This window comes from Podarcis pityusensis (assembly GCF_964106645.2).
Source record: "Podarcis pityusensis genome assembly, chromosome: 14".
NCBI classification, from domain to species: Eukaryota; Metazoa; Chordata; class Lepidosauria; order Squamata; family Lacertidae; genus Podarcis; species Podarcis pityusensis.
Window position 1 is genome coordinate 38,818,247 of NC_138039.1, and position 12,417 is coordinate 38,830,663.

Below are 12,417 nucleotides of genomic sequence, written 5' to 3' on the forward strand. Positions count from 1 at the left end.
CAGCATCCTCTCCGCTCACCTCCCTTTCCCTCACCCCTACTCCCCAGTGCCCTGCAATCCCTTCTGCAATGTACTGCTGCTGCACTCGCAGTGATCCATTTCTGGTCATGGTGGCGATCCCTGATGCAGTGGGCCAAAAGGGTGCTTCAACAGTCCTCCAGGCTCTCTTGCCCCTTTCATTGTTATAGGAATGGCCCCTCCAGAAGTGCTTTCTATTGTGCATTCAGAATGAAGTGTGCCTTGGAGTTACTGGTCTGTTTTTGTTTTATTATGTATTTTGTGTTCTCGTTTTAGATTTTTATGTTGTGATTCGACTCATTATCTTCGGCCAAAAGGTGGTACAGCATACACATTTAATAAATGGCTGTTGATTTACTTGATCCCACTTTGTGCTAGATGTTGTGGAACTACAGCTCACCACAGCCCTGATCATTGACCCTAGTATTGGTGTATAAAAAGCCCTTAATGATCTGAGTCCCAAGAACCCGATGGAGTGCCTTCTCCTCTTCTGTCCCACTCCTTCAAGTCATCTGGAGATGTCCTTGTGGTTCCATCAATTGCAGGGGCTGGCCAAGCACACCCCAAATTATGGAACTCCATCCTCAGTTATGTTTGGTTTTGAGTCCCAAACTGATTACAGTGGTACCTCGGGTTACATACGCTTCAGGTTACAGACTCCACTAACCCAGAAGTAGTACCTTGGGTTAAGAACTTTGCTTCAGGATGAGAACAGAAAAAGTGGCGCTTTAGGTTAAGAACAGTTTCAGGTTAAGAACGGACCTCCGAAACGAATTAAGTACTTAACCCGAGGTAACACTGTATATTGAGGTGCATTTTTTTTCTTTAAAAAAACCGCCAAGCCTTTGGGACATAAATGATACTTTCACCAACTCTGCCACTTGCTTTCATATTACTGGTTGCCTGTTTTCGTAATATTTTTATGGGGTTTATATTGTGACGCTGAAAAAGGGGTACTGTGCTATATACCAGGATATAAGCGTATGGAGATAAATAAATAAATGCACACTGATAGCGTCGTCATCATTTTTGCAGTTGCAGTTGTCATCATTTTGTAGCGAAACTCTTCTTTGTGCATATGGCAAATAACAATTAACAGTACCGGATCATGATATATAAAACGGCATTTCCATCATTTCCATCGGTGAGATTTCCAGGTGTCATCATCTTCAAAGACCTCCTTCCGTTCTCTTCATTTCGCATTACAGCGATCTTTATTGACCAGTCTTGCCCTTAGGTGCTCATATAAAATTCTCGTTGAGTGCGGTAGAAGCTCTCCATCTGTATCTTAGGGCAAATTTTGGCCCCAAGATAAAACGCTACGTGATTTATAGAAAATGAAAAAGTTGGGGCACAGGGCAGGGGGAGGGAATGTTGAGAGTGGCTAAGCATCAGTTCACCAATACCCCTACCCTGGGATGTTTAGGTTTACCTTTTACTATTTGTTTCTGTGCTATCTCATCGTAGAGTTGGAAGGGATCTCCAGGGGTCATCTAGTCCAACCCCTGCAATGCAAGAATCACAGCTCAGGAATCCCTGACAGTTGGCCACCCAACCTCTGCTTTAAAAAATTCCCATGAAGCAGAGTCCCGCCACCTTCCAAAGTAGACAGTTCCGCCGTCAAACAACCTTTACCACCAGAAAGTTCTTCCCAGTGATTGGTCCGTCTCCTTTCTTGTAATTTGAACCCTTCAGGCCCTACTTTTCGGAAACAGCAGAAAACAAACCTGCTGCATCCTCCGCGTAACGGATGTGACGGCAATTCAGATACTTGAATATGGCCTCTTAGTCTTCTCTTCTCCAGGTGAAACATACCCAACTCTCTCAACCGCTCCATGTAAAACTCTCGAGACCCTTTATCAGCTCAGTCACCCAAATCCTTCAACATCTTGAGGGCCAAAGATCTAAACATTCCTGATCTAAACATTCTTTGAAAGAAAATGATGGTCACACTTGGGGTTGGCAGACCTCTAGGACCAACCTGAAGTCTCCAGGTTTGCCTGCCCTCTCCCTGCAGGTGGCAGGGTTAGGGTTTGTATCTCCAGTTGAGTAAGAGCACCTTCCCTTCCCAGGCTCCCTAAGCACGTGAGAAAGAATTACAGTGGTATCTCAGGTTACAGACGCTTCAGGTTACATACACTTCAGGTTACAGACTCCGCTAACCCAGAAATAGTACCTCGGGTTAAGAATTTTGTTTCAGGATGAGAACAGAAATTGCGCCGTGGCAGCAGCGGGAGGCCCCATTAGCTAAAGTGGTACCTCAGGTTAAGAACAGTTTCAGGTTAAGAACAGACCTCCAGAACAAATTAAGTTCTTAACCCGAGGTACCACTGTACCCCTTCATTTCATCTGGACCACGGACTGCCCCTCCCCCACCTCACCCTGCCCTTTTAACTGAAGTTAATTTCCTGCCAGTGCCATATTTGCTCATTTGTTAGACTTTGTGTGTGTGCTTTTTTTAATTGCATGCTCTCAGCAACTGTGGTTCATGCTTAATGCGTTATGCTTGATGACATCACCAGTGGCTGCTCCTATGTCTCAGGAGATATAGATAGATAGATAGATAGATAGATAGATAGGAAGGAAATGGTGGGGGAGAGCTGGAAGGTCCTCATGGCTCGTGAGGAGCCCCTCCCTGGAGCCCTAAGAGGACGTCAGTGAGGCAGGAGGAAGCCCCAAAGAGACTGGGGGTGTGTGGGGCTTCCTTTAGGCTGCTCAGCCTCCCTGCCTAGCCAGTGGCATAGTGTTGTGTGGAAGGTCCACAGGATCGGTGGCCCTGGGTGCAAAATTGTTCAGGGGCACAAAATTTCAACACCCGGTGCTGGGTTCTGTTGAAATTTACTAGACATGAGGAACTCAGCTTCATTAATTTCAGTGGGTCTACTCTGAGTGCAGCTTAGTTGGATACTATACAGTGGTACTTTGGTTCTCAAACTTAATCCATTCCGGAAGTCCGTTCCAAAACCAAAGCGTTCTGAAACCAAGGTGCGCTTTCCCATAGAAAGTAATGCAAAATGGATTAATCTGTTCCAAACTTTTAAAGACAACCCTGAAACAGCAATTTAACATGAATTTTACTATCTAACGAGACCGGTGACCCATAAAATGAAAGCAATAAACAATGTACTACAGTCACACAATCAATCAGTAGCTGAACTGGGTTCTCCACAGTCACAAAAAAAGAGCCGCAAAAGCAAAAATGCAAAATAAATATAAAAAACAGACAGACCTCAGCGTAACACTCAAAATGGAAGTGTGGCACTCAAATCGGAAGCACGTTCGGCTTCCAAAAAAAGTTCACAAACCAGAACTCTTACTTTCGGGTTTGCAGTATTTGGATTCCAAGTTGTTTGACTACCAAGGCGTTTGAGAACCAAGGCACCACTGTACCTGATTGTTGAACTTGGTGTGCTTTAAACTAACCAGAGTTTGTTTTAAACCGCTCCTCATAGTTTGGATGACACAACAAGCCATCGTCCAGAAACCAAACCCTGGTGAAATATTTTTTCTGGGCATACTGGAGGAGAAAGGGGTGATCCTCAGGCTTGCTGAAACTCATCCTTGCTTAGGCCTGTTTCTCCAAACCACGGTTTAGCATTACATGTGAGCACAGCCATTGTGAAATGTAGCAAAGTTGTGCTCAAGCGCATATGAATAAATGGCAGCGAGCAGCGAGTTTCCTCCCTGCCAACTTGCGGATTGCAACCTGTTGTTTTTTGCCTTAGATAATTACCGTAAATGGGAAACGCCAATAAACAAACCTGTCCCAATCTGCATAGCTCCACCCCTTCATTTGCATAACCTTACCCCCAGGTTCCAGGTTCTAGGCATAGCTGTCAAGCGTCTCTTATTTGGCGGGAAACTCCCTTATCCCAGCGCCGTGTCCCACTGCTCTCCCTTATTGATGATGTCCCTTAAATTTCCTGGGTTTCATACTCGCCCAGCTCGGGAGGGAAGCAGCGGCTCGGGGTCCTCCACCGCGAAAGAGAGAGCGCGCTGGCACCGTCGTCCTTGCGCAAGGAGTTCCATCGGCCCTTCCCTGCCCGAGAGAGAGGTGGGGGAGAGAGAGAGAGACTCTCACCCACGCCACCCGCGAGCCCGGAGGCGGCAGCAGTGGTGGCAGCTGAGGAGGTGGCCTGAGGGAGGAGGAAAAGGAGGGGATGGGGAGGGATGCAGAAGGGTGGCGCTTCAGCGGCCGTGGCAGCTCCGCAACCGCCTCATGCCGGATTTACGGCATCTGTCGATCCTACCAATGTATGTAACTCTTTACAATAGCAAAATCCCTTATTTTGGCTGCTGATCCCTTATTTTCGAGACTGCTGGTCCCTTATTTTCAAATCTGTAAGTTGACAGCTATGGTTCTAGGTCATGTTAGAGTGCAATATAACACACAATAAAACGTGTTAGGAGAGGGACAGAGAGAGAGAGAGAGAGAGAGAGAGAATGAATATTGGTGAGAGAGGTGCCTGCCACTGGGATGAGTACTTCCTGAGCTCAGCTGCCTTCTAGAGGGAGACAAGAAAAAGGAACTGCAGCTTTCCACTGGGGACACAGGAACTCATTCTGCCTTACATGCAGAAAGTCCCTGGTTCAGTCGTAGGCATCTCCAGGTAGGACTGGGAATGTCCTCTGTCTGAAACCCTAGAGAGCTGCTGCCAGCCTGTGTAGGCAATACTTAGCTAGCTGGACCGATAGTTTAACTCAGCAAGCATGAGGTATAGTGTTCCACTATGTTTATCAGCTCTTATACGTGGGCTCCCAAGTTTAATTGGTAGGGTTCCAGCTTTGCCACTGAATGATGGCTCCGCATACTAGGGAGTGATAATTGCCCTCTACATATGATATGTTGGTATTCACAGCACGCATCGATTAGTATATCTGATCAAAGTCTTGTTTTGATGTGCCCCTCTTACTTGCTTCCCCCTCCTCATTTTTTTAAAAAAACTTTTCCTTTTTTATATAAAAAAAACACTTTCTCACTTTATTTAACCATTTTTAAAGCATTGTGATGCAACTCAAGAAATCACCTTTTGCATGTACAGTGGTACCTCGGGTTACATACGCTTCAGGTTACAGACTCTGCTAACCCAGAAATAGTACCTCGGGTTAAGAACTTTGCTTCAGGATGAGAACAGAAATCGGGCTCCGGTGGCGCGGCGGCAGCAGAGGCCCCATTAGCTAAAGTGGTGCTTCAGGTTAAGAACAGTTTCAGGTTAAGAACAGACCTCCGTAACGAATTAAGTACCGTGGTACCTCGGGTTAAGTACTTAATTCGTCCCGGAGGTCTGTTCTTAACCTGAACGATTTCTGTTCTCATCCTGGAGCAAAGTTCTTAACCTGAAGCACTATTTCTGGGTTAGCGGAGTCTGTAACCTGAAGCATATGTAACCTGAAGTGTATGTAACCTGAGGTACCACTGTACTTAACCTGAGGTACCACTGTACTAAAAAATGAAAAAGGTGGAATGAAACGTGTTGCCCCCCCCCCCCCCCCGCCTTAAAAAAAGCAAAAACAAAGAACATCACACCAAGCTTTACTTGCAGAAAGTTGCTCACATTCTTGGGAAGGAGCAAAAAAATAATAATATAGGCCTTAGGTTAGCTGCATTGATTTAATGCCTTAGTTAGGCGGTAAGAGCAGAGGTAGAGAGAGTCTCTCTGCATTAGGAGAGGCTGGGGTCGCCCTGACTCCTTTTGATCAAGTCTCTGTGAAAGATGAGTGTCATGCCCTCTCCCAGCCAGCTGTGAGGGGTCTGCCCTGTGACTGGAGGGGCCTGCCGAAACACTCCCCTCCGGAGCGCTGAGGTGGGAGCATCCTGGAGAGGTGAGAGAGAGAGAGAGGCAGTCACAACTTAGGACTGTAGGTTTCTGGAGGAGGGATCTGATTTCACTCCCCTGTGCTCACTGTAAGCGCACATCAGGCGTGGAGGTGCTCTCTGCTTCAGACAAGGGTAAAAAAGACCAAGGCGTGTGATGATTCTGCCTCCCTTACTTGTACAGACAGGAATGTTTCCTGGTTCTTCTTTGTACAACTCACAGCAGAGGGGATGGGAAACTGTTTTATAGCTCTCAAAACACATGCTCCGTAAGAATGTCGGAGGTAAGGAAAGTTCTTTTGTAGTTTGTGCATGGATTTGGGTTGTCTTCCCTCCCACCTCCCCCTTCCCCGCTTGCAAGCTCTTGTGCTATAGAAATAATGCTATTTGCTGTAATTGCTTCATTATCCTGGGATAGCAAACAATAAGATTTCAAGGTGCTACACACTACTCGATTTCTTATTTGGCTGCTACCTTGTGTTTTGGAATTATCTGTTTGCTTAACAGACTGAGCCTAAGCAGGTTTGTACAGAAATAACTCCATTGATTTATTTCATCTTTTTGTCCCCTTTTCTTTTTAAACTGATTCAAAAGTAAGTGTGCTTTGCACAGCAAACCTTACTTACAAAACGCTGGCCTTCTGGACAAAATGCATCCTAAACGATGGATTGCCTTCCTTTGCCTATAAGTTATGGGAAATCATTGTGATAAAGCAGAATCGGACCGCCAATTAATCTTTCCCCCGTTGAAGCATCAGGATCTGTAAATCATGACGACCTGACAATGTTTAATCGTACAGGTCCTGGTTGTACATTAATAGCTATAAAAGTCATGATTTGTGGCTTCAGTGTGTTCTGAGTCAAGTGCTCTAAGCAAATACATTATCATTATTGTGATGTTAAAAAAAAAATTGCACAGGAGACCAGACACTGCAATTTTGCAAAGGAGGTTTCTTTGGGAATCAGACCAGCAATTGTGTGTGCCTTTTGTATATATAGTTCATTGCTGACCATAACATGTCTTGCAAAATAGGCATTGGGGGGGTGGGGAGTCCCTTGTCACAAAGTTGTTGTTTGTTGTTTGTGCTTTTAAAATACAAGAAGAACTAGAAGGCTAAATCATTACATCCCAGACGGGCAAACACCGATGTATCTTTTGGGGTTTTCTGTCCTTTGTCATTTCATTCCGTAAAAAAGCACCATCACAAAACTGTCAAAACAGACTCTTGTTCTGTCTTGCTGGCATAGCGAGAGAAATATTTAATTTTACTTTCCTGCTCAGTGAACACACCAAGCCTCTTGCCACCATCCCATTCCTTACCTTTTAAAAAACATTTGCTTTAAAATAAAAACGATTACCCATCAATTGAAAATGTTTGTGAGAAAGAAGGGGGGGAGTGATTTTATACAGATGCGTTCCACACTCAATAACTTTGGATTCTTGGGAAAACAATTCTTTTCTAGTTACGGAGACAGAGAAAATACGTTTCTGCTTAACAGCACCTGAGTTAGGTATGGAAGACGGGTAAAATATGAACATTAATTGTTATTTTGGAAAAGTGGAAGTGGGGAGCAGGATTTATAAATTGTACCACTGTTTTTTTAGGTTGAGCTTGCTGCTAAAATGTGTTAGCAATCGTCTCCCTCTCTCTCTCTCTTTTTGATCATGCAGTTCTTTGGCTCCTTGAACCTTGGGAGGTGATTGTTTGTCTTATCTTCTGGTGAGCTAACTCTGCGCTGTGTTGCAAAACCTTGAGGCGTGTTGTGCTCCTTTTTACTGTTCCGGGAGCCTGCAACTGAAGTCAGCTTAATTAGTTTCACTGATGGCACATCAGTGCGCGGCTGGTGTTGCCGCTTCCTTCCAGCTAGACCCCGAGCATGACTGGGGCTGCCTTGGTTTGGATAAGCTTGTAAGGATTTGTCAGCCAGATGTGACAAGATTGTCAAGAGGCGAGTAAAGGAGGAGATCTGATATTAATCAGTGCATAGCTCGGAGCCAAACTTTCTCAAATGCAGTGTAGCAACATGTTCTTCTCATTTACTGTGCCTCTTTTGTGGCTACAGTTCTGCCACTGTGCGCCTCTGACGGCTAAAGGGAATGCCAGCTAATCGTATTTAATTGTAAAGACGAAAATTGTGGGTGGGGTGCGGAAAATGAGTGTATCTTGCTATCCATTAACTTGCTTTTTTTAAAAAAAAAAAGAAAAGGAAAAAATTATAGTGCAGGTTGCTGCTGTTTACACACAGACACTCAAACAGAGCGAAAGTCCTGGGATCTCTCTTTTTGCAAAGTAGGCGGCTGTGGCTACCCATTGTAACGCTGGGATCACAGCACAAATTGCCAGAGATGCAGCCCGTCTTCAGTCACTGGATGTTGATTTTTAGGGATAGCGACAGGCCGTGTGGGCTGCTCTTCCTCTTTGGCTCTTGAGGAGCAGAGGCAATCCGTTTAATTAGTTTGGGAAGGGACATGCCTCGCCATCGCTGCGTTGCCTCGGTGGACTCTTCCGAGGCTGTGCACATTTAACTTCAAATCCATTATGTACAGTGGTACCTCGGGTTAAGTACTTAATTTGTTCCGGAGGTCCGTTCTTAACCTGAAGCACCACTTTAGCTAATGGGGCCTCCCGCTGTTGCTGCGCCGCCGGAGCACGATTTCTGTTCTCATCCTGAAGCAAAGTTCTTAACTCAAGGTACTATTTCTGGGTTAGGGGAGTCTGTAACCTGAAGCATATGTAACCTGAAGCATATGTAACCCAAGGTACCACTGTACTAGGATACAGGTAGCGCCGCTTCTCCCAAATTCAGCTTCCTTTCTCATTTAAAGTTCGCTGGTGCGGTTTATTTCTTAACTGATGCCGTATATTTTAGGATGGAGTGAGCTGGCAGATTTAAAAAAAACCCCGTAGGAACTTGCGAATCTGCCTTATCGTCTTTAACCGTAAAGAAGAAGGTTGTGGGTAGGGTGGGGGAAATGAATGGATCTTGCGTTTGTCCATCTAACTCTATACTGTCTGCACTGATTGGCAGCTGCTCTCCAGGATTTCAGGCAGGGAGCCCCTCCCAGCCCTACCTGAAGTTGCCGGGAATTGAACCCGGACCGCCTGCATTCCAAACAGATACTCTACCTTTAAGCTATGGCCCATTTGCAAAATATTGTGATTCTTACTACTACTACTACTACATCTACATCCTTCCCCAAGGTTCCCAATATGAAATTCCAAGGAACCAGTAGGCACATCAAGCAATAATGGGAGGATTGGTCTATCAATGCTGGGTAGCAACAACATATCCTCCAACATTTCTCTGATGGAAACAGAGACGTCCTATTCCATCATCTTCGGCATACTCTGCCCATCCGATTGGGTTGCCCCAGCCACTTTGGACAGCTTCCAACTTATATAAAAACATAATAAAACATTAAACATTTTTTTTAAAAAAAACTTCCCTATACAGAGCTGCCTTCAGATGTCTTCTAATAGTTGCATAGTTACTTATCTCCTTGGCTCCGGGGGGTCGCATAACTCCTTCCCCTCCAACATTCCTGCGATGAAAATAGGGGTGTCCAAAGGAAAAGCGGGACATTCCGCAATCAAATCAGAAGCTGGGACGGTTTCTGTAAATCCAGGACTGTAGAAACACTTGGAGGGCCTGTCCTCTAAATCTTTTGAGTATTATTACTATTAATGGGACGCGGGTGGCGCTGTGGGTTAAACCACAGAGCCTAGGACTTGCTGATCAGAAGGTCGGCAGTTCGAATCCCCGCAACGGGGTGAGCTCCCGTTGCTCGGTCCCTGCTCCTGCCAACCTAGCAGTTTGAAAGCACGTCAAAGTGCAAGTAGATAAATAGGTACCACTCTGGCGGGAAGGTAAACGGCGTTTCTGTGTGCGGCTCTGGTTCGCCAGAAGCGACTTAGTCATGCTGGCCACATGACCCGGAAGCTGTACGCCGGCTCCCTCAGCCAATAAAGCGAGATGAGCGCCGCAACCCCAGTTGGTCATGACTGGACCTAATGGTCAGGGGTCCCTTTACCTTTACCTTATTATTATTATTATTATTATTATTATTATTGCTGCTGCTGCTACATTCTTCCCCAAGGTGTCCAGTATGAAATTCCAAGGAACCTTATGAAGTTCCATATTGGGCACATCTAGCCATAATGGGAGGATTGGTCTGTCAATGCTGGGTAGCTACAATGGATGGAGCCACAGTGAATGTAGCTTCTGTATTCAGAGGTAGTATGTAACCTGGACTACCAGATACTGTGGACAACCAACAGGGACTGAATCACCCCCTTCATGCCTTCCTTTTTAAGGCATTGCAGAGTAATTTCGCTTGCCACCATTAGAAGCAGAATGCCTGCCTAAAGTAATGAGTCTCAGGGTTGTGGGTTCAAGTCCCACATTGGGCAAAAGATGCCTGCATTGCAGGGGTGAGACCAGATGACACTCGTGGTCCCTTCCAACTCTGAACAATAGCAGTGGCACCATTAGTGTAGGCCAGGCATAGGCAAACTCCGGCCCTCCAGATGTTTAGGACTACAATTCCCATCATCCCTAGCTAACAGGACCAGTGGTCAGGGATGATGGGAATTGTCGTCCCAAACATCTGGAGGGCCGGAGTTTGCCTATGCCTGGTGTAGGCCTTTAGGGCAGGCAACCCAGGGCCCCACTCAGCAGAATAAGGAGGGGAGGGCCACAAAGCGCCACAGGATTTCCCACCACAATTTGAAGCAAGTGAAGTAATGCACATTGCCACCAAAAGAGCACCGCCCCTCAGGAGAACCATTAAGTCCCACATCCAAAATTACCACTGCCCAGCAAAGGCAAATTGTGTGACTGCTTTGGGACAGCTGAGCAACGAATGAGCAACTATGTTCCTCCTTTCAATTCATTATAAGAAATGTTCCATTCCAGTGCATCTCAACCTTTTGGTACCTGGGGGCCTGTTTGGAGATCTTGGAAATGGTCACAGGCACCGCAAAATACCCAGTGCACAGAAGAAAAGCTGGTGGTGCTCAGAACCCCCTAAAAATAAACCAAAACATATATACTTCCCCCCCAAAACATAAAACACAGGCCAAAAAAATATCACACAGTGCACCCCTCAGACAATAGGTGACCCCTGCTAAACAACACAAAAAGCCTCAAAAGCCAACAACCCTCATGAAAATAAAATTACAGTAGTAGTGTAAGGTTGCCTTGGCAGGGACCAAGGGACTGTGTCTAAGATGCCCGGGCGCCAATGGGTGTCATACTCCAGTTGTACACTCTGGCGAGTCATTCCAGCTTTCCACAGCCAAAGAAAACTCTCCAGAAACTTCAGGCTGCCCAATGTGGTTGTCATCTGTACATCTTGTTGTTGTTTAGTCGTTTAGTCATGTCCGACTCTTTGTGACCCCATGGACCAGAGCATGTCAGGCATTCCTGTCTTCCACTGCCTCCCGCAGTTTGGTCAAACTCGTGCTGGTAGCTTCGAAAACACTGTCCAACCATCTCGTCCTCTGGCATCCCCTTCTCCTTGTGCCCTCCATCTTTCCCAACATCAGGGTCTTTTCCAGGGAGTCATCTCTTCTCATGAGGTGGCCAAAGTATTAGAGCCTCAGCTTCAGGATCTGTCCTTCCAGTGAGCACTCAGGGCTGATTTCCTTCAGAATGGATAGGTTTGATCTTCTTGCAGTCCATGGGGCTCTCAAGAGTCTCCTCCAGCACCATAATTCAAAAGCATCAATTCTTTGGCGATCAGCCTTCTTTGTGGTCCAGCTCTCACTTCCATACATCACTACTGGAAAAACCATAGCTTTAACTATACGGACCTTTGTGGGCATGGTGATGTCTCTGCTTTTTAAGATGCTGTCTAGGTTGGTGGCCATTAGTCAGCAAAAGCATTCCCTTCCTGCTTTTTTTCTCCTGGGTAGACCCAAAAGTTTGTGACTTTGGATAGTCAGTTTGCATGTCTCCAATACTATGCTATAAAAAGCATTTCAATTAGTCATCAGATTAGCAATGGCTCATTTCCTGTGGTACCATCCAGATGTGGAACTCCAACTCCCATCTTCCCCGGCCTGCATCAGGGATGATGGGAGCTGTAGTCCAGCAATATCAGCTCCCTTTGGTTCGCATTGCCTGACAGCGACTGCCCAGGGTTTTAGACAGGGGACATTGCCAACCCACCTGGAGATGTGAGAGTTCAATCCTGGGACCTTCTGCATGCAAAACAGTTATTCTACCACTGAGCAACTCTCACTCCCCTAAAGCAGGTATAGGGAACCTTTGGTCCTCCAGGTGTTGCTGAACTGTAGGCCATTGGACCTAATGGGAGTTATAGTCCAACAGCACCTGGAAGGACAAAGTCTCCTCACACTTGCCCTAAATCATGGTCCAATATTCATGTGTATATGGTTGCATTCGTATGGCATTTTTTCCATTTCCTGGCATTCCCTCAATTGTTACCGTATTTTTCCGTGTATAAGACGCCCCCCCTATTTTGGGGGATTCAAAATTAAGAAAACACACTATGCACTATCCGTGTATAAGACGACCCCTTTTTTAAAATTTCAAAAATTTAGGAAACAATATAGTCTT

The 12,417-nt window shown here is 45.8% G+C and overlaps 1 protein-coding gene across 4 annotated transcripts in view; it reads left to right on the plus strand.

The window, feature by feature from the left end:
* Positions 1 to 5,692: 5,692 nt before the first annotated feature.
* Positions 5,693 to 12,417, plus strand: part of BNC1 (basonuclin zinc finger protein 1) — a 309,802-nt gene continuing 303,077 nt past the window's right edge. For 3 of the 4 annotated variants that reach the window (XR_013979210.1, XR_013979211.1, XM_080980331.1), the window contains exon 1: positions 5,869 to 6,117. Coding sequence is in view for 1 of the 4 variants with exons in the window: in XM_080980331.1 (XP_080836457.1) it covers positions 6,109 to 6,117 (9 nt within the window). In the remaining 3 variants the exon portion in view is untranslated. Of the gene's footprint in view, positions 5,842 to 5,868; positions 6,118 to 12,417 lie in introns of those variants that run through there. The other variant, XM_080980332.1, reaches the window with a different exon arrangement.